Source organism: Apteryx mantelli, chromosome 10, assembly GCF_036417845.1.
Source record: "Apteryx mantelli isolate bAptMan1 chromosome 10, bAptMan1.hap1, whole genome shotgun sequence".
Taxonomy (NCBI): Eukaryota; Metazoa; Chordata; class Aves; order Apterygiformes; family Apterygidae; genus Apteryx; species Apteryx mantelli.
In genome coordinates, this window is record NC_089987.1 from 23560469 (window position 1) to 23581608 (window position 21140).

General features: G+C 63.9%; 1 protein-coding gene across 4 annotated transcripts; it reads left to right on the plus strand.

Annotated features, from left to right (window-relative positions):
- Nucleotides 1-983: 983 nt before the first annotated feature.
- KIFC3 (kinesin family member C3) lies at nt 984-18890 on the plus strand. Of its 4 annotated transcripts, XM_067302740.1 has the most exons (21): nt 984-1915; nt 3667-3812; nt 6068-6176; nt 8449-8645; nt 11779-11844; nt 12107-12262; nt 12365-12604; nt 12849-13022; nt 13145-13292; nt 13437-13567; nt 13724-13835; nt 14054-14235; nt 14356-14460; nt 14880-15010; nt 15952-16075; nt 16609-16738; nt 16923-17152; nt 17876-18010; nt 18157-18265; nt 18553-18581; nt 18784-18835. In XM_067302740.1, the coding sequence occupies exons 1-20, from the start codon at nt 1837-1839 to the stop codon at nt 18555-18557; spliced, it is 2709 nt and encodes a 902-aa protein (XP_067158841.1). In that variant the 5' UTR covers nt 984-1836; the 3' UTR covers nt 18558-18581; nt 18784-18835. The 4 variants fall into 4 exon arrangements, with proteins under 4 accessions (XP_067158841.1, XP_067158842.1, XP_067158840.1 ...); XM_067302739.1 differs by lacking the exon at nt 18553-18581 and having other exon boundaries at nt 985-1915; nt 18784-18890; XM_067302741.1 differs by lacking the exons at nt 11779-11844; nt 18553-18581 and having other exon boundaries at nt 18784-18890.
- Nucleotides 18891-21140: the final 2250 nt, after the last annotated feature.

Genomic DNA, 21140 nt, shown 5'->3' on the forward strand with positions numbered 1-21140 from the left:
CAGAGCGTTAAGCGGCAATTCGTTACGGCTTGCGGCTCCTTTATAATTACGGCGAGCTAGAGCGGCCCAGGGCTGGGATGAGGGCCCAACGCGCCGGCACATCCGCCGCGGGAACACATCCAGCTCCCCCTTAGCGGCTCCGCAGTGTCGGACCCCGCGGGTCGCCCGGGACCCCGCAGGCACAAAGGCAGGACTTGTGTCCTTGTGTTGGCGAGAAAGGTCGCGGCGGGTGCCAGGCGCGCCGATGCGGCCCGTGCCTTTGGGGAGGCGGCCCCCCCTCTGCTCGGGTCGCGGCGACCTTGCTGTGGGGGTGCACCGGGGGTGCCCAGAAGGGACGGGCAGGAGCGCTGCCCGCAGGCTACGCCGGGGCGAGCGGGCCGCGCTGCCGGCGTTGGGCAGCGCACCCCGACCGGGCGTCACCTCGGGGGGTGCGTGGAGGGGGGAGCCGGGGGCTGCCCCGGGGGCTGGGAGCGCCGCGGTGCCCCCCCGCCCCGGCCCCGCTGCCCGCCGCTTCCTGCCGCTGCCGCCGCCGCTGCCGCCGCTGCCGCTGCCGCCGCCGCCGCCGCGCCGCGCCCGCCCCGGCCCCGCCGCCGCTCGGAGGGGGGGGGGGGAAGGGAGGCCCGCCTCCGCCGCCCGCTGGGGGTTTTCGGGGGTTTCCATGGCAACGGGCACCGGGGGAGGAGTTCCTCATTTCCGTTGCCGAAGTGGCCCGGGAGGGCGGGGATGGGGCTGGCCGCCCCGCTGCCGCCGCCGCTGCCGCCGCCGCTGCCGCCGCCGCGCCGCGCCCGGTGAGTGGCCCCGGCGGAGCGGGCAGCGGCCCCGGCTGCGGCTCCTTTTGTCCGCGGGGGCGGGCGGTGCTCGGCCGGGCACGGAGCCCCCGGGGCGGGGAGCGGCGGCGGGAGCTGGGATCGAGACCGGGGCCGGGGCTGGGACCGGGATCGAGAACGGAGCCGGGGCTGGGATCGGGACCGGTACTGGGATCTGGATTGGGACCGGGATCGGGACCGGGGCTGGGGCTAGGGCTAGGACCAGGATCGGGATCGGGACTGGAACCGGGACCAGTGCCGGGGCTGGAATCGGGACCGGGACCAGGATCGGGACCGGGACCGGGGCCGCGCTCCGCCCGGGCAGACGGCGGGCACCGGGCGGCAGCGCAGCAGCCGGGTCCAGGCAGCAACAAGTGACCGCTGCGGCAGGCAGCAGCTGCCCCGGGACTGCCCGTGCCCCCGGTGCCCACCCGCAGCCTCCTCGCTGGGGGACACCCGCAAAGCTGCCGCGGGTCTCTGCTCCAAGCGGGCATTTGCACTGGCAAGTCACCGGGAACAGCGGAGAGGCGCTGGCGGAGAAACCAGGGTGGGCACAGTGTCACCCTCGCCGCGGCGGGGCCCAACGCAGCAGTCGGGGCTAAAAACTTGGGCGCGTAGCGAGCCGGGACGAGGCCGTTGGCGGCTGCCCGGCCTGCGCTCGGTGTCGCCCCGGGGAGCGCGCAGCCCTGAAGTTTGCAAAAAAATAAATCACATTCAGCCTTTGGAGGAGTCTGGAAAGGATACAGAAACGAGGCAATTAATTGCAGGCACAGTTTATATAACATCCTCTGGGTGCGTTTAGCAAGCTTAGTATTTTCTGGTTTTTTCTCCTGGTCCTGAAAGCTGGAGAGATGCAACTTTATGTGGGATTAGGAAGTGAGCCGGGGACGTTACTGCTGGCGTGGTTCACCACAATACCGCCTCCTGGGCTTTTAAATATCTCCAGCTCGACTCCAAGGCAGCCGGCAACGTCTTTCTTTGCCTTCGTCCGTAGGCGCCAAGCTGCCGCCCTGCCTGGGACCCCTGTGCCATGATCGCATCCCGCGAGACCTGGGAGCCGGGACCCTCCGCGAGCGCCGCGTGGCGGAGAAGGGACCTCCGCGCGGAGGGTGAGTGCGGCGGGGCGGCTCGTCCCCTCCCCGCGGGCTCAGCCTCCCTCGCGCCCGCCCTTTCCCGCACTGGGCCGAGGAGAACCAGCAAGCCCGCATTTTTCGCATTTCTTTCCAGTTGTCGGAGCTGAGGTGCCGAGAAACGCATTCGGGAGCCGGCACATAGGTAACCGGGGGCCGAGCACCCAGGGGTGCCTCTGTCTCGCTCCCGGGCCGGCTGCAGCAAAGCGCTAGCTAGCCCCCGTTTTGGGGGAGCAACCTGGGCAGAAAGGTTAAAATTTAACGTGCAAGGAAGAAAGCGGAGCGATGCGCATGGCAGGCGGCCCACGCGGCGGCCCTTGCTCCTCCTTCGCCCCGGCTCCTCGGGAGGGTTCGCTATCGCGCCGCGGCGCGCGGGCCGCGTAGGTGAGTCCGGCTGAGCGCTTGCATTCGCCGCCGCCGCGTTTCGCAGGCGAGCGGCGAGCTGCCTGTCGAAACCTGCCGCTGCCTGCTTGGGAGGCGGCAGCCGTTGCTGCCTCCGTCTCTGCCCGGCGCTTCCCGGCGCCAGGGTCACCGGCGGCGGCAGCAGGGCGGGAACGACCGTGCAAAGCTGGATTTTGGAAAAAAGGTCAGGTTGCAAACGCCCGGGCCGTTTGGGCTCTTTGGCTGCTGGCTTTGACGTTTGCATTCCTGAGCGCCGGCAGCAGCTTATCTGCGGGCTGCTTCCTCCCCGGCGCTGGGAGGCCGCTCCGGCTAGCAGCGAGCGCGGACGCGCCTTCGCAAGGCGGTACGACTGGTCGGCATCAAAGAGGCCGAAAACGGGGTTTCTTCGCTGCTTCCTCGCTGCCCGCCGGCCCGGGCGCATTCCTTTCTCCGTAGGCGGCCGGGGACGAGGCCGGAGGAGGTGTCCGCTGCGGTTTCCCTCCACCCGGGGCCTCCGCGGGGGGAGAGGGAGGTGCCGAAACGGCCCGCGCTCGGCTCGCGCGCCAGGCTGCCGGCGCGCCGCTCCGACGCTGCATTTTCCCAGCGCCTGTGAAACGTCGTTATGGCTAATGACGGGCCGGGAAGGGGAGGCGCGGAGCGATGGGCCGGCTTGCTCGGCGAGGTGAAGGGGGCCGAGCGCCGCTCGCGCCGCCCCCCGCCGCTGCGCACGGGGCCGTCGGGGGGTTTTGCTCGACGGTGCGCGGGAAGCAGTCCGGTTTTGGCACCCTGGCGGGTCCGGGCCACCGGCAGCGGGAACCTCCGGCGGAAACCGGCTGCTCGATGAGGCTTTGCTGCGGGGCCGGGCGAGCCAGGTCGGGCAGCTTTTCGGCGATGGGATGGCGGGAAGCGGAGTCGCGCGAGGGGACGGGGTGGCCGCGATTTGAGTTCCCCTGCCTGGCCGTTGCCAACCGGCCTTACCCCGAAGGCTTCATTCCTCCGATTGACATTGCCGGCGTTTTTAATAACGCTGAATCCTTTTCTGGCGCTCGTTTTCTCAAAGACGCGCACATCGCCGGGGGCATGTGCAATGAGTTGGCAGGGCTCAGCCGCCTTGGCTCGGCAGCTGCAGCCCGGCTGGGTTTCCCGCCGCGCTCCTCTCCGTGGTGGCACCGGAGGGGGGATATCCATGGCCGAGGCCATATTCGGGGCGCACAGACTCGTGCAGCCGGGCGAGAGCCGCGCCGGGCTCGGCGATGGGTTTGCTGAGCGCGGCTGGTTCGATGGCCATGTCCCGCCCGGGCGCTCGTCCGCGGCCGGTTCGTGCAGCGGCGCTTTTCGCTCTGTCGCAGGCCGCGGGCAGGATTCCCTTGCCACCGCGAGCGAGGAGGACGCCTCCGCCCCGCTTCCCGCGTCGCCTGCTCTGGGCCAGCCTAAAATCCTCCGCGTGAGCTGGCCGGAGGCTGCGAGTCCGCGCGGTCTCTGCCTGACCCTCCAGGTAAGAAACGCTCGATGCAGCGGAGGTAGAGCTGGGGGACCAAAACCGCGCCGCTCTCTCCACCGATACCCGGCGGGGGGCTGGTTGCAAGCGTCGCCGCCCCGAGGACGGAGCTCGGGGAGTCGGGGTGCGCTCGGGGTGCAGGGAAGGACGCCCCGCATCCTTGCTGAGCCGTTTAAAAGGCGGTTTAGAAGATCCCCGCTCCCAGTGCGGGGCTGCGGGACCGGAGGCAGCACGGGGACGAGCCCTCCGGAGCTCGGCTCCTCCGGGGTGTCTCGCCGCTCCGGTGTCTTTTCGGGGAGCTGCCGGCCGCCCTCCCCGTGAGCGGCTCTCCCCTCTCTCGAGGGTTCAGCTAATCACCTAGGTTTCAGCGCTGCGGGGGGTTTTTTTTTGGAGCTTTTCCTCTCTAACAGCGTGATTCCCGCTGCGCTCCGCTCCGACCCTCGCGTGTCTCGGTGGAGGGGGATGCGACGGAGGAAACCACGCGCCGGCTCCCCGGCGAGTTTTAAGGGCGTCCAAATTGCGGGGGATCGGACCACGGGGCCGTTTTGCTATGGCTCTGCTTGACCCGCGTTGTCGGAGGAATTGGGAGCAGGGAGGAGATCGGAAAGCGGCGCTGCCTCGAACGCGGGGCTGCCGATGGGGGCAGGTTGCGGCAGGGGCCAGCGTCAGGACACCCGGCTGCTGTTTACGTTGCTGCCACCAGTTCATCTGGGGCTTGGGGCAAACCGTTTCGGTTCTGCTCCTTTGAAAGGAAGGAAAACACCTCGTTATCTCCCACTCGCCTTGAATAAGCCTTAATGAATTCCCGGCAGCAAAAGCCTTCTGGAATTTCAAATGAAAGGCACCTTAGAAATGCAACTTCTCCAGTCTCGGCTGCTCTCTGGGGCTTGTGCTGCCTCCTCCTTCCAAATTGCATTCGGAAACATTTGGCCTGTAACGAGTATTCGCCGCTCGCTCTCCCTCTGCCAGCGCGAGACCTGTTGCTTTGACATTGCTCGCTGACGGAACGGTGCCACGTGCTCCTAGATGAGATATAAATAAGAAAAGGAACTTTTGACCGGGGTAGGGAGGAATTACGCAGCCTTGGCTAATGAGCCGTTTGGAAAGCGTGCCGCCAGCGCTTTTCTGCCGTAGAAAAAATAGATTTTTTTTTTCCCCGCAAGCCGGTGAGCATAGAATTACAGAATAGATGCAGGTGGTTTTGACCTTCCCTGTATTCCTCTCCCTCCTTCTCGGCTTCTTTGAGTCGGAGATGATGCTCCATCGGATCGGGTGCCTCTGACTGGTGCTTTGTGGCATTAAATGATCCCTGGAGAGCGAGCTGGAAATCAGCTCGCCGTATGACCTGCCGGTGCAGAGCACTGGGTGGGGGGGACAGCGTTTGGCTGTCCCACGGAGGCTGGCACAACGTGCCAAAGAAGTCCAAAGTGCCAGGCGGCACGAGGACTTCGCCCTCACCCCTGTGTGCAATCCGAGGGCTTTCTTTAGGGCGGGATAGAGAGGACGCAGACAAAAGCGAAGTGATCAAGGTGAGGGAAAATGAGTTTATCTTGACGAAAATACTCCGGAGGGTGGAGATACGGGACCGTCCAGCAATATTTTGCAGGGTCTAAGCAACCGGCAAAGAGAGGATCTGTAAGATTTTTTTAAAGCCAAACATCATTGAAGCTTCCTGACGCTAAAATCTCCTAGAGCAAGGTGCAATGGTCCTCGGAGAGTCGCGGAGACCCGACGCCTGGGTCATTTGAAGCAAAGTGGGACGAACACCCTGAAACGTAGAGGGAGGAGTAATTCTGTCCTGGGCTCGATCTGAGGCAGAGGAGCTCGATGATTTAATGCTTCCTTCTTGACTCCGATGTGCTCCGTCTGCTTTAATTCTGGCTACGCTCTTTTTCCTTCCCCTTTCTCACCAGTCTCGGTCCGACCCTCCTGACGGCGATCCCAAAATCGCCCGGCGCGTGAGCCCGAGGTCACCGCCCGGCACCGTGACCGAGCGCTTTGCATTTTTTTTCCTTTCCTTATATTAAAAGTCTCGCTTCTTCCGTCCTCTGCCACCTCCCCCCCGCTTCGCTCCTTCCGAAAACGGGACGCCGGCAGCCCGTACGGAGCGCGGGGCCAGGCGCCAGCAGCGACGGGGAGCCCGGCGGGTCTTAGGCGAACCGGCGGCGATACCCAAGCGCGGTTTCGGTGCCGGGGCTGGGGGTTACACTGGCGGCGGCAGCACCACGCAGTGTCCCTTGTCCCGGCCGCAGGCCTTGCAGGAGGCGGCGCGCGAGGGGCGGCCGCCGCGGGAAGAAGCCCGCCGCCGGACCCCGCCGCGGGACACGCCGGCAGCCCCCACCATGAGCGTTGAGAAAGCAGGTAACGGCGGTGGGGGGAGGCCGGGAAGGGGTTTGCACGGTCGTTTTGCAGCGCGTTTCCCATCGCGGGGCGGCCCCTGGCCCTTTGGCACCCGGGAGAAACCGGGGCGCTCAGAAAAGCTGATGCACGAAAATATTGCTGCGTGGTCCCGTGCTTGCACCCGGGAGCGAGAGCAGAGCTCTGCCTAGATCCCGGCACTTGTCTGATGTTTTTGCCCTCTCCGCTGGCTCCTTCGCTCCTTTAAACGCAGGGCGACCAAGCCTGCTTCGCACGGGCATGTTTTAACCCAGAAGGCCCAGCTGTTTGTGGCTTGTGCCCAACGAAGTCCCGCAGCCCAGGCAGCTCCTGGCATTGCAAACGTTTTTATATAAAGCAGGTTCGCCTCGGCTATGGCAAATAGCCACGTGATTCCCAGCGTCACCTCTGGCCGCTCAGACCTCGGGACGGCGCCGCTCCCGCTGGCCGTGGATCGGATTCAGGGCAGGGGAAGGGGCCGCGGGCCGGCTGGGCTCCTGGCGGCGGGATCTGCGGGCGCCCAGTTGCTCTTCCCACCACCCTGGAGCCTCAGCCCCACGTTGGAAATGAGTCAGGACTGGCTCCTTTTTCTTGGGAACTACCGAGTAATTTAAGGATTAATTTTGTAGGCTCTGATGTATGTCCAGGTAGGCTTCTGTGAGCCCCAATGACTATCATGCACGCAGAAAACTATGTTTAAAATGATATTAGGCAGGTGATAAAGCCAAGCGCACAAAGATTAGGCGAGATTGCTGTTCGGGGTACCTATATAATTTTAATTTGGCTTCCATTATGTTTGTGTGTTATGATGCAGTCTTTAATAACATGATCACATACCATCTTTCCACAAGCACCTGCTCATTCAGAAGAAAGGATATTGAGCTGTGGGGATGAATCAGAGTGATGCAGCGAAGGCAGTTGTTATCGGAGTGAGGTGGCAGCGCCGTAGAAAACAGCATCTCGTCATGTAATTGGGCTGTGTCATAACATATAACGCGCAGCGGCCCGACCGGGGCTGCGCGGCCAACCTCCGCTCGGCCAACCCCATCTGCTGAGAGCTTGGCTTCCTAGCCGTGTTCTTAGATATCTTGGTGTGATGTTGCTTCCTACACTTTGAAAATGCGCAAAAAAAAAAACCCCAGCAGATACTTTGCTCTATGGCATTAGATGCCCAGCATCTCTGCTGGCATCTGCAGATGTGCTGCGGCATCTGCTGAAGCTGCAAATGTTAGCCAGGTAGTTGTTGCCTCTAGAGCCCGTCCGGGGAAGGGAACGGGATGTGTTGCTAGCGTGCGTTGAGCTGTTTTGAGGGTGGAGGACTGATACGGGATAAGGGCTGGTCCCCGATAGTCCCTCCCGAGCCATCGCATTTGGGCAGGTTAGATGCAACTGCAAAGAAGGCCTGTCATGGAGATACCTCCCATCCGAAACACAGGTTCAAACACCAGCCGTGCGAGGCTCTGAGCCAGCCCTCCCGCGGGCTTTGCAGCGTGGACCTGGCCAAGAGGCAAAGCTCCCGGGCTGAGCTGAGCCCTTCTTTCCCTTAGCAGCCCCAAAACCGTGGTGTATTGCCACTGTGGCTTCTCGGGCGTTGCACCTTGGTCTGCTCCAGCGGCCGCGGTCTGCGTCACGGTGCTTGGGATGTGGCTCCCCGCCTGTCATTTGTCTCCATAGCCTTTTCGGTCTAGAAGCGAGCTTGACATTATGTGTACGGACCGTTCTTTAACATGCTGATGAATCAGGATTTCCTCCACTGGCCCCTTGGATACCTCAACTTTGATTCTACACATGCTTAAACACATCTGTAGCACTGCATGTACGGGTGGTCAATAGTCCCCTGACACGCAGTACTTCTGCAGGGGTGGTAGATAGTCCCCCCAACGTGCAATCCTTCTGCAAGGGTGGTAGATAGTCCCCCAACATGCAATACTTTTGCAAGGGTGGTAGACAGTCCCTGGACAGGCAATCCTTCTGCAAGAGCAGTAGATGGTCCCCGGATGGGCAATCCTTCTGCAAGGGTGGTAGATCATCCCTGGATGGGCAATCCTTCTGCAAGGGTGGTAGATAGTCCCTGGACGGGCAGTATTCCTGCCAGTCTTGTTTCCTGCGATCCCCGTCACCACTGCAGCCTGTGTGGGGACTCTTCATTCAGCCCAACCCCCCACCTTGGTGCTGGGAGGCTGATGCCCCCCCTCCCCACGGAGACAGGCTTCCCCGACCTGCTCTGCCTTTGCTTTGAACGCTCTTCCCGTTGCAGGCGGGAGGCTTTACAGTGGGAAACGCGCCAGCCTGCCGGCAACGCGGCAGTTCCCGGTGATCCAGAAGATGGTCGAATCGATGGCTCACCTGCAGGAGGAGAAGCTGCGGCTGCAGCAGGAGCTGCTGGCTCTGCAGGAGAAACTCTCCGCCCGGGAAAACGAAGAAATCGCTGTGTCCGTCCAGCTGCAAGGCCAGGTATTGCACAGGCACGGGAAGGATGGGGCTGGGGAAAAAAAAGAGAGGCACAGTCAAGGTTTCCAAGCGTAAATTGTGGCTCAGCTTGAGTGCTGCATTTTGAATGTGCTTGCACGCAACGCCTGAGGCAACGCTGTTAGCAAGGGATGCATCTGAAAGGCGTTTAGGACCTGGACAAACAGCACGGAGCATCTGCTCTGCTGGCCTGCTGTAATCAGCTCGGATGTTTAGTAATGAGAGCAGGGATCCGGGAGCTAGAATACGCGGAGCTCCTCTCGTGGCTGCCCGTCTGGCTTCAGCTGACCCAACGCTCGGCCCCAGCAGCGTCGTACCTTCCTTGCGATGGCTGTGATCGCCCAATTGACGTTGTTGTGATGCTCCGGCGACGCGGGCGAATACTCGCGGGCCCTTTGATGGGACATGGCCTGTAAGGACTGGGCATCGCAGGCTCGGGAGAGCCGGAAGCGGAGCTCTGGTGCGATTATCAGTCCTCCCCTGGCGCAAGGAAGCCCTACCAGGATAAGCCTGTAAAACCGACCGACCAAATTAATTTTAGCGACCTTTCGAAAGTCAGAAAGTAAAAAGTGAATGTTAAAGAAGAGCGTCGGGCGCTTAAGAAGGAGAAAGCGGCGAAGGGAGCGGATTGCGCCAAGTGGAGAATAGCAGATGTTCAAGCCAGCCCAAAAACCTCGCCTTGCTTTTGAGGACAAAACCCCCTTTTCAGCCTCCCCGAGCTAAACCCCTAAACGTTTACTGTAGCAATAGAGACGTATCGCTCGGTGCGAGGACATTTTCCTTGCAGGGAGATTGAAATGCAGGCTGCTAATAAAAGGCTTTGCATGCGGATGCTGTGGGAGCTATTACAGTCAGGTTTTGCTTGTTCCGCGGGTGTCAAAAAGGTGGCTGTAATTGTCCTGGATTTGGTCGGTGTAGTCTGCATGACACAACCGGGAGCGCAGGCAGGATCCGGCCGGCTGCCGGAGCCAGTCGCCGGCGCGGCAGCTCGCTGGGAGGCTGGCGACTGCCCAGCGCGGGGACCGGCGACGAAACCCGAGGCGGCGCCGCAAGGGCTGGCGGCTGGCGGGGCCGCGCTTCGCACCCCATGGAGCCGCCGGAGAGTCCCCGTCGCCTCCGGGGAGCGGGATGCGGCCGGAGGTGCCCGACGAGGCGCAGGTAGGGCCGGGGCGGCTCCTCCTCACCCCGGCACCGGGGAGCAGAGATGAGCCGTCCCTCTCCGGTGCGATTTGCTGCGGATGTTGGGCGTACTGCTGGCAAATGCCTTCGCAGCTCCCTTTTTTCTTTCCTTTTTTTTTTGGGTGTTAAACGAGTGGTTGTCTACGGGCTTCGCTTTTAAAGCGCATACGGCGCGCTGGCGGGACGTGACGGCGGCTGGAAGCGTGCAAGGCGGGCTCCGAGGTGCACGTTGGCTCGTGAGATCCTCAGCTTCCCTATAAAAACTCCTAACGCCGGTCTTTTTGCCGCTCCCCCCCCCCTCCAAACGCTATTTTAAACTCCAAGCTGACCTGCAGCCAGCAAGGCATGAGGCGCCGCAATATGAGCTATGTGCACGCTGATATTTTTATATATTCCAGCTTGCTGGGTTTGGAAACTGTTTTTTTTTTCCAAAGCAAGCCGGGAGGACAGGTTAGCCGGTGGCAGCGTGCTGCTTGCTTTCACTCTCCCGGCTCGAGCGCGGGAGCAGCGTTCCAGATGGCGCTTCCGCAACGCTCGCCGAGGGAACGGCTTTGTTTTCGAGCCGGGCTCGTAGCCTTGAGAGCGCGAAACGTGCCTTGGAAAACCCGCGCCCGGGCCGCGTTCGCCGGCGCTGCGCGCCCTCCGCCCGCCGCTCTCGCAGCTCCGGGAAGGAGAAGCTTAATAAGCTCTCGTAATTAATTACAGCACGATGTGAGCGCGTTTGCATTTGTTATAAATCAGCAGTTCCTAAATTATGCTCCGCGGAGGCCTGCTTGTTTCCAAAAGGCCGGCTACGCAGACGGGGCAATAGCCTGCTCCCGGTTTCGGAGCGGGGGGGAGGATTTAGGAGCGTCGCGGCTTCTCGCTGACCGTCTCTTCCCGCGCGTGCGTCGGGGAGGCCCCCGATTCCCGTGGCCAGAGCGGGGATTCGGGGGCAGCGGGGAGGACGCGCTCGGTGCGGGCAGGGGGTTTCGGGCCGAAGGAGCTGGGGACGAGGCCCCCGGCGAGGCGTCGAGCCCGCGGGCAGCCCCTGCGACGGGAAGCCCGGCGGTTCCCGCGCTGCGGCTGTAGCGGGAGCTGCAGCAGTTAATTTGAATAACTGCAGTCAGCTTTTTCTCCGCAGCCTCTCTGCCTTCTGCAGCAGGGAGGGAAGGAGCAGAGATGCAAACCCAAGGCAGGAAAAAAAATAAATATACGGGATCGCTAGAATCCGCCTGGTTTTGAGCAGGCCTGGGCAGGCGGCGGGCAGGCATCCCGTGCGGAGCGGTGGCGTGGCGGGAGCATCCTCCCGCGACGCTTTGACTTCTCGAAGAGCTTCTGCTCGCCCTTTTTCTTCCGAGGCGACTTTCCTAGAAAGAAAAAAAGCAGCAACAGAAGAGAAGGCGAAGTAAAGCTCTGTTGCAAGGGCAGGATGAGGCGCTTTGGGCTCTTCAAACGCAATTGTGGATAGGGCTCGGCTAGGTCTTTTTTTGTTTGTTTGTTTTTTTTTCCTCCAGAGCAGATGTTACTTCTTTAATAATGGTTTCTGCTAGTACTCAAGGTGGACAAATTATCCCTGCGGTGTAAGGGAGAAGCCAGCCTTTCATTAACGCTCCTTTTAATCGGCTCGTGTGAATCAGGCTTTCACAGCATGGCAGAAAACGAAGGTGTAGCGAAGGTGCGATCCAGCGCTTTTGGAGGAGAAACCGCTCCGGGAGGGAACCAGCCGGGCAGAGAGAGGGCGAGCGGCAGCAACGGGAGCTAGGGCGAGGAATTGCCCGCGGTGCGGTTGGGTGCTGCGGGGAGGGAATAAATCGCCGCCGGGAACGATGCTCTGCTGCTCCGCCGTAACGAAACGGGACCGGTTCACGTTTTCCCATGGGGTCTTCTCCGTGGCGTGCGTCTCCTCGCCCCCTCGGGCCGCCCGGAGCCCGCCGGCTGACCCTGCCTGTGTTGCCAGGTGGCGAATTTGAAGGCGAATCTCCTGGATCAAGCCGAGGAAATCAGCAGGCTCCGCTCGGAGCTGGTGAGCGCTTTGAGGCTGTCGCGGTCTGGGCCATTCGAGGCGGAAGCAAGGGGGTTTTAGCGGGACGGGGTGGCTTCGCAGCACCGGCGCCGGACCCGACCCGTTCCCGTTGGTCCTGTCGCCGTTTAACCCGGCCGAGGGAGGGGAACGGAGGCCCGTTGCTTTCCGCGGGAATTTCTTTCCCGTGCAGCCGGCATCCCTGGGGAAGGGGCCGCGGCGTGATTTTTCTTTTATTCCCCCCCTCCGTCCCGCGCGCTCGCAGGGCGGCACGGACTTGGAGAAGCACCGCGACCTGCTGGCGGCGGAGAACGAGCGCCTGCGGCAGGAGATGAAGGCCTGCGAGGGCGAGCTGCGGGCGCTGCGGCAGCAGCAGCAGCAGCGGCAGCAGGCGCCGTGCCTGGCCTGCGAGCACGTCCAGGTGAGGCAGCCGGCGGCGGCGGCGGCGCGGCGGTGGCGTCGGGCGCCCGGCGGGGCGACGGCGGCCTCGGCTCTGCCGTGGGTGTTTTTTTTGGCGCGGCAGGAGAACGGCAGGCTGCAGGAGCGGCTGGCGCAGCTGCAGCGGGAGGTGGAGGAGGCGCGGGCCAAGCTCTCCGAGCTGGACCTCGAGGTGCAGCAGAAGACGAACCGCCTGGCCGAGGTGGAGCTGCGCCTGAAGGACTCCCTCGCCGAGAAAGCCGAGGAGGAGGAGCGGCTCAGCCGGCGCCTGCGCGACAGCCAGGAGACCATCGCCAGCCTCAAGTCGCAGCCGCAGCAGATCAAGGTGAGCGCCGCGGGGAAGTCGCTCTTGCCCAAACTCGGCCCAGCTGGCTGGGATGTCCTCTCCCGGCCGTCAGGGACGTGCAAGGCGGTGGGGAGCCGGGGCTCGTGACGCCCGCCGGCTGGGTGGTGTGCTCGGCCCCGTGAAAATTGCTAAATCTTTGTGAATTAACTCCCCCGGGTCCACGCCGGGCCCCGCGGGCCACTGTGTGTCCCGACATTTCATGTCCGGGCTGGTTTTCCCGCAGTACATCATCAAAACGGTGGAAGTGGAGTCGTCCAAGGCGAAGCAGGCGCTGTGCGAGAGCCAGTTGCGAAACCAGTACCTGCAGGAGCAGGTGGGGATGCAGAGGCAGGTGCTGAAGGAGATGGAGCAGCAGCTGCAGAGCTCGCAGAAGACGGCCGCCCAGCTCCGCGCCCAGGTACTCGGGGCGTCGCGGGAGCCAGGCAGCGGAAAGGGTTCCCGTCGCGCGTCCCGGCCGGAGCTGCGCTCGCAGCGGAGCGGGGTGGTGCGGCCTCACCGCCTGCCCGCTCCCCTCGCCAGATCATGATGTACGAGGCCGAGCTGGAGCGGGCGCACGGGCAGATGCTGGAGGAAATGCAGGCCATGGAGGACGAGAAGAACCGAGCTATCGAAGAGGCGTTTTCCCGCGCTCAAGTGGAGATGAAGGCGGTGCACGAGAACCTGGCGGGTGAGCGGGGGCAGCGGGTCCGCGCGCGGGGCCGGCTGAGCACCCGGGGCTTTGCATCCCCTGGGAAGCGCCCCAGCTCGGAGACTGGGATCTCTCCGGCCTCCGCTCAGCGCCGGCGGGGGGACGTGTGCCTTGTGTTCGCAGGGGTTCGGACCAACCTGCTCACGCTGCAGCCGGCGCTCCGCACCCTCACCAACGACTACAACAGCTTGAAGCGGCAGGTCCGCGACTTCCCCCTGCTCCTCCAGGAGACCCTGCGGAGTGCCAGGTTGGAGGTGAGGCCCCTGCGGATGCCCCCCCCCGGGCAGCGCGGAGGAGCCGGAGGCGACGTCCTCCTCCGTTTCCACCTCCATGGGAGGATGGAGCGGTCTGGAGGTGGGAGGGCTGGGATGGCCGTGCCGGGGGTCGTGACCACCTCCTGTCTCATGCAGATTGGACAAGCCATCGAGGAGGTGAACAGCACCAACCGGGAGCTCCTGAGGAAGTACCGCAGGGAGCTGCAGCTCCGCAAGAAGTGTCACAACGAGCTGGTGCGGCTCAAAGGTGAGCAGGAGACACCAGCAGCACCTCATCGGTCATCTCTGGACGCGTGTGGCCTGGCTGTCCATCTCTGGGGGTCTGGGGCTGTGGTGGGGCAAGATGGTCGAGGAGGTTGTGTTAAGCCCATGCGACGTTTGACAGTGCCTATGGAGACGGTGGGACTATCCAGAGGTGAGAAGATGAACCAGGAGTCTGAGTTGGTCTCTGCTTTCCTCCTAAAGGCAACATCCGTGTGTTTGGGCGAGTCCGTCCCATAACGAAGGAGGACGGGGAAGGCGCGGAGGCGACCAATGCGGTGACGTTCGACCCCGACGACGACGCTGTGCTGCACCTAATGCACAAAGGGAAGCAGGTGTCCTTTGAGCTGGACAAGGTCTTTCCCCCGCAAGCAACCCAGGAGGATGTAAGTACGGCTGTGTCGGCTCCAGCAGCGCTGCCGTAGCTTGGTCAAGGTGCTGCTCAGCACCACGGTGCCTGCAGAAGGTGTGGGCAAAGCCTTCGGATGCTCCCCTGTCCCCAACAGGTATTTCAAGAGGTTCAGGCCCTGGTCACCTCCTGCATCGACGGCTACAATGTCTGCATCTTTGCCTACGGGCAGACGGGGGCAGGCAAAACGTACACGATGGAGGTAAAGTTGCCTGGCTTCGCCTCCCTTCTTCTTCCTCGGTTTGCCGTCCCGCGCTGCCTGCTGCCTCGCACGGCTCAGCGCCGCCGCCCCTCTAGGCAGGCGTCCTGCCGGTGGCCCCGTCCCTACGTCAATAAGTGTCAGTCCCAAGTGACCGCTCTGCCCTTGCTCCGAGGACCTGGGAGCCGGAGCGGCCGAGCGCTAGTCGTGCCCCGGGCGGTATTTGCTGGCAGAACGGGCTGGGGTGGAAACTCAATGCAGCCCCGTGGGCTTCGCTGTGAGCCCGGCTGTCGGCACCGGGGACGTACTGCCAAATCATGCACACCCGGCTCGGGCTTTCCTCCTGCTTGGCTGCGTCCTCGGCGTGGAAAAACTGCAACGGGGCTTTTTTATTCCATGCCCTTCTCTCTCGGTCCCGTTAGGGAACGTCTGCAAACCCAGGCATCAACCAGCGGGCCCTGCAGCTGCTCTTCGCCGAGGTGCGCGGCAAGGCGGCCGACTGGGACTACGGCATCACCGTCAGCGTGGCCGAGATTTACAACGAGGCGCTCAGGTAGCGGCCGGGGAGCCGGGCGACCGCCGGCGCGCCGAGCTCAGGCGCGGGAACGCTTCCCGGGGGCGCTCGCTGCTCCTCCGCCTCCGCGACGGGCAGAGCCGCCGCCGCAGAGGCCCTGCCCTACGGCTATTCCTTGGCCGTACATTTTGTTCCCGGTGCTCCGGGCAGTGGATTTGGCCGCGTGAGGGTTTTTTTTTGTTTGTTTTTTTCCCAAGCACTCGGCTGGGATTGCTCCCAACCCCCCCTTCCTTGGCCACCTTCTACTTATACGGCTCCTTTGCTGTGCCAAGGCCGTTCGGATGGCAACCGCGCTTGCTCCCTCTCCCGCCGCCGCCCCGGCTCCTGCCCCTTTTTTTCCCTAAGGGCCGCGCGGGGAGGGCGTCCGCCTTTCTGCTCTGCCCTGGGCTCTCCGGCCGTTATATTTAGAAGCGGTAAACGAGGAGCTCAGGGAATGAAAAACATTTGCTTTCCCTGCTCGCTTCTCCGCCCGGACGGCAGTGGGAGGAGGGCGGCCGGTCCAGAGGGGAGAAGCGCCGGCAGCAGGGCACCGAGGGGTTAACGCAGCTCCGGGTGATGGAAAAGGCTGTGCGTAATAAAAGATCGTAATAAAAGATCGTAATAAAAGAATAAAAAGAGGCGAGCGCAGCCTGGCCCGGGTGGGAGCGGGCGGCTGAGCGCAGGGGCCGCGCGTCTGCTCCGCGTTAGCGCGTCTCGCGGCCGGGCGAGAAGCCGGCGGGGAATGAGAGCCGGCTGCTATAAATAGGTTCGGGAACAGCCCGGGAGGAAGCGGCTCCTCCCGCGCCCTGCTCCTGGCTGGGCTCGCTGCCCCCGAGCTGGCCGAGCGCCTGGCGGAGCAGCCGCCGGGGCCGGAGGAAGCCGTTTGGGGGGCAAAGCAAGTGGGGGGGGCTGCGGGAGGCTCAGGGGTCGCCTCTCCGCAGGGACTTGCTGGGGAAGGAGCCTCAGGAGAAGCTGGAGATCAAGCTGTGCCCGGACGGCAGCGGGCAGCTCTACGTGCCCGGCCTCACCGAGTTCAGGGTGCAGAGCGTGGAGGACATCAACAAGGTGAGACCGGCCAGCGGGTCCCCGCGCCGCCTTTCTCCGCGCACGGATGGCTGCTCTGTCCCCATTCGCAAAAATAACCGGATGGGAAGGCAGGGCTGCCGGAGGGAGAGAGAAGCAGGAGTCGCTGGTCCCTGCAGCCTCGGGAGCATTTGTGAAGTGCCGGGGAGCAACGGCGCCCAAAATAGGGCTTTGGCTGTAGCGTGACAAGCACGGTGCCGCGCGCGGGGAGCTTGGAAGGCCCCAACTCCCGGTGTGAGCCCCCGAGGGTTTAAAAATAAAAAAGTTTGGGGCCTGGGTGGCTCTGGGGGGATTAGCAGGATACCAGACTGCCCTGCTTCGCTTTCGCTTCACCCTGCCTATCAGCCGCCATGCCATTCCCATGTGGTGCCTAGGCTGAGACCTGACAGCTCTCATCACGCCGGTGGGCGGCCGTGTGCCGTCCAAGGTGGGAGGTTACGTCCCCGGGGCCAGCGGCTCCCGCACGTACGGCGGGACCGGGCCGTGGGGACTCAGCGCCTGGGCCTCTCTCGCAGGTCTTCGAGTTCGGCCACGTCAACCGGGCGACGGAGTGCACCAACCTCAACGAGCACAGCTCCCGCTCCCACGCGCTCCTCATCGTCACCGTCCGCGGGCTCGACCGCAGCACGGGGCTGCGCACCACAGGTGGGGGCCTCGCGCGGGGCCGCCCGGGCCGGCGCACTGCGGTGCATCGGGTCCCAGCGCGGTTGGCACCCCGCGTGGGTCGCACCCGCATTGCGCACCCCGGGCTCAGCGCCGCGGCCCTGACGTGTGCCCCGGGGGGGTGTTCTTTTTTTTTTTGGGTGGGGGGGGGGGTCTCTGCCCTTAGGGAAGCTGAACTTGGTGGACCTGGCCGGATCGGAGCGGGTGGGGAGGTCGGGCGCGGAGGGGAGCCGGCTCCGCGAGGCGCAGTACATCAACAAGTCGCTGTCGGCGCTGGGGGACGTCATCTACGCCCTGCGCTCCCGGCAGGGCCACGTGCCCTTCCGCAACTCCAAGCTCACCTACCTGCTCCAGGACTCCCTCAGCGGAGACAGCAAAACCCTCATGATGGTGCAGGTAGGGGCAGCGGGCGCCCGGCGCGGGAAGGGCCGGGGCTGAGCGCGGAGCACTGGCAAAACTCCCGTCTGGCTCCTGCAAGGGCGATGGTGGTGAAGGCTGGGAACAAAATTTGGCCGCTAAAGTGCTAGGTGTAGGAGGGTGCCGTTGGAGAAAAATGAGCTTTAGCGCCCATCCTCACTCCCACTGGCAGCCGGAGTTTGGCCAGGGACCAAGGGACTCGGCTGTCCACGGGGGCTGTCCTGCACCCGGTGGAAAGCAGACCATCTCGAGATGATGCCCCAGACATCTCCGTGCCCTACGGGCATGGTGTCCTCGTGCGGGGCAGATGCGCCGTCCCCTCCCGTGCCGGGGAGGGTTTCAGGCTCGTGCAGCTCCTCCGGCCCCTGCGCTCCAGGAATTCGCCCTAAATCCCCCGAATGCCTGTGCCTGCCCTTCTCCCTTTTGGGGGAGCCGCTGAACCGTTGCCACCTGCTGTCGCTTTTTTCGGCTCCCCTTTTTCCGGACGCGCAGGCCCCCTGTAACCAACGGGGGCGGACGGGGAGGGGGGGTGGTTACAAGGGGGATATTTGACTCGGATGATGAACTCGGGGCAAATGGACGGCGCTGTCCTGGGCGAGGCGGGTTAATAATAGCGGCCCGGCAGCCCCCGAAACGGCGCGACGGCCGCGTGCCGCCGGGGAGCGGGAGCGCCCCACGCCGCCCCTTTCCCTCCGGCCCCAGGTGTCGCCGGCCGAGAAGAACAGCAGCGAGACGCTCTGCTCCCTCAAGTTCGCCGAGCGGGTTCGCTCCGTGGAGCTGGGCCCCGTGTCGCGCAAGGCGGAGCTGGCGTCCTGGCCCAGCCAGGAGCAGCTGGAGGTAACCGCGCCGCCCGGCGCCCTCCCGGGGTGAGGGGGGGGGTGTTTTGTGCCCCCCGTTTCTCCGCGGCGGGGGCCGTTGGGCAGCTCCTGCCGCCGTGGGTGCTGCCGGCTGAGCGGGCGCCGGGCCCTCGCCTCCCCCCGCAGGGCGACTCGCCGGGGGCCGCGCCGCCCGCCGCCCGGGGCCACGCGGCGCCCAGCCCGGGGCCGCCCGCCGCCCGCGCCGCCTCCATCCGCAGGAAGCTCCAGACCTCAGGTGGGCAGCGGGGCCGCGCCACCCCCCCCCCACAACCCCACTCCCCAACCGGCGGCACCGGCAGGCAGGACCGGGGTCCCGCCGCCTTCGCACGAGGCTTTCGGCCCCGGCCTGCGCAGTCGGCTCGTTGGCCAAGCGCTAATCAGCGGGCAGAGGCCTGCGAGCGAAGCGGAAGCCGCCCCGCTGCTCTGAACCGCGGCGCCGGGGAGGGGGGAACGTGGGACCAAAATGCCGCCCGGGCCCGGCCCCGAGCCGGCGACGAACCTCTCTCTCCCCTTTGATTTCAGCGTGAATTAGGGGCAGCCCCGGCCTCCAGGTGAGTGCGGGCGGGCGAGCGAGGAAGCCGGGCCGAGGGCAGCGGTGCCGGTGGAGGGCGCCGCTTCGGCGCACGCTTTAATGGCGAGGGGGCTTGGCTGGGCCGCGGTGGCGGCCGCTCGGGCCTCGGGGGTGCCGAAAAGCCGGGCCCCGCGTGCCGGCCACCTCCGCCGCGGCCTAACCCCGCTGGGGCTCCTTTCCAGGGAAGCTGAGGCCGGTCCCCGTGTGACGGCGTGCCGGTGCCGAGCCCCATCCCGGGACCTGCCCGCCTGCGGTGCTACGGACGTTGTGGCGTGAGAGACGGCGAGGCTTCAGCGCTGCCGGCGCATCCCGGAGGCGACGGTACCCCACTGCCGGGACGTCTCGCCCGGGGTGCCGGCTGGGATCCGCCGACCTCGGACGCCCGGCTCCGCTTTCCTTTTCTTTTTTGGCCTGATGGCTGGTTTTAGCTCCCGCAGGGGTGCGCGGGGCTGCTGGCTGCTCCCTCCGAATCTCCAGCTTTGCTTTTAGGACACTGAAGGTGTTGACTCGAAGCCGGAGCGGGGGCTGCGCCGTCCCCTGCCTCGCCAGCACCTGCAGGACCGCACGGGTCCGGCAGCCCCGGCCTCCTCCTCCTCCTCCTCCTCCTCCTCCTCCTCGCCGCCGCCCGGACGCGGCGAGGCCCGCGCACCCCGCTGGGGAGGCGGCAGCTGCCGCCACTGGTGCAATTCCCTGCCTCGAGCCCGGGCACGGCGCTTGCCTCCATTTCCCGACACGAGGCAAGAGGAGGCAGAACGGCAGGCGTCCATCCCGCTCCCGGTGCTCTTCCCGCCTGGCACGAGCGGCAGCGCAGAGCAGAAAGAGCCGGTGCGAAGTGCCGGCCACTCGGACTACCCCGCGCGAGCCGGGCTGCCGGCCGTTCGGATGCAGCGTGAGCCCGGCTGCCGGCCGTTCGGATGCAGCGCGAGCCTGGCTTTAGCAGGCTCCGCTGAAGCTGTTGTAAAGTTATTTAAGAGTTGTCGTGTCGCGTGCGATCACAGTGTGGTCGAGATGAAAGTGTTTGAATTATTTATATCCCGTTTACATGGTCATAAATGAAAAGCAAGTTGGGGGGGGGGGGAGATACCCTCCTATCCCAAACTCCTCTTGGTTTATATATACTGAAGGCTGGAAGGCGGCTGAGGGTGAGAGGGATGGTTGCAAAAAATAGCGCGTGCGCCCCAATCGCCCCCCTGGGGTGCCCATCCGCACTGCCAAGGCCGCGGCCTTCGATTACGCTTCCTCCTACGACAAATAAGCAATTCAGTGCACTGACACCTCCTCCCCCCCCCCCCAACCGGGCCCTTTCCACTGTCACTCTGCCGCAGCGTATTCTATTTAAAACAAAGGAAAAATAAATCTAGCCTTTTGTAAGATTAGATGTTTGTACGTATTTTAATAATAATAATAATAAATCCTGTTTTGTAACAAAACTTATTTTAAATAAACTCTTGAAGCCAGCTCTCGTGCGCTGCTGTTAGTCTCCTCCTGGGGGGCTGCCGCGTGCGTGTGTCCCTCCCTCGCCCCCTGCAACGCAGCTCCCCGGCGCTGGCGGAAAGCTCCCAGCCCGGGATCGAGCCTGGCATTGCCGCTGCAGGGCTCCGGTGTGGCAGGGCCGGCGGGCAGCGATGCTGGGACCAGATTGCAGTGAGCCGGTTCCCTTAATTAGCATGAGATTTGCTCTTTAAACCATAACTAAGCCCTGGCGCTGGTAAACCCCCATTAGCCCGCGCTCGCGGAGGAGCGGCGGACGCCGCGGTCGGCAGGGCCCGGCTTTTTAAAGGGACGGGTTGGCGCTTGCTAAGCTGCTGCGGGACACTGGCCCCCCGCTCCTTGTCCCTGGGGAGGAGTGCTGCCCTCGCTGCCTCCACTGGAACAGCCTCGCGAAAGCTGCTGCTGGCTCCTGCTGTTAGGCAGCCGGATGCAATCTGGAGCCCCCGAGTCCCAACCTGCTAGGAAATAAAAGGAATCAAAAATAATAATAATAAAAATAAGGATGGAGCAAACGCATGAAATCCCAGCAGGCAGCCCCAGGACTCCAGTGGAAGCAGTGATGACTATAATCATCTGCCAGCCCTGCTCCAGTGCTTACCGGCAAAATTCCCAGGTGAGACTGCTCCGACCAGCATTTACTGCCTAGCTCGGCCTGCCACCTCACTTTCCCATCTGGGTTTGTTACTGCAGCTTCTTGCTCCCTCTTGTGTTTTCCCAGTTCTGTGGGTGGTTACGACCCGGAGGCGGGAGGCTTTCGGAGCCTTTTCACACCTTCCGTCAGGATCCAGATGTGGGACTACCTCCAGAAAGCCCCGGGGGTTAAGCAGCAAGCAGCTAGAGTGAAGGCAAGCAGGCAGCCAGCATGTTCTCCATGAGTTCCTCCCTGCTCTCTGAGCCAACAGCACCTTCAGCTCAACTCATCCTTTCTTGAGCTTGCCTGGTGCCCGGGTCCCTTGCTGCATGAGCCAGCAGCAGCCACGTGTGCCCTGTATAACCCTGCTGAGCCGTATCAGACCATGAAGACCAGTGAGCTGGAACTGTGCAGGAA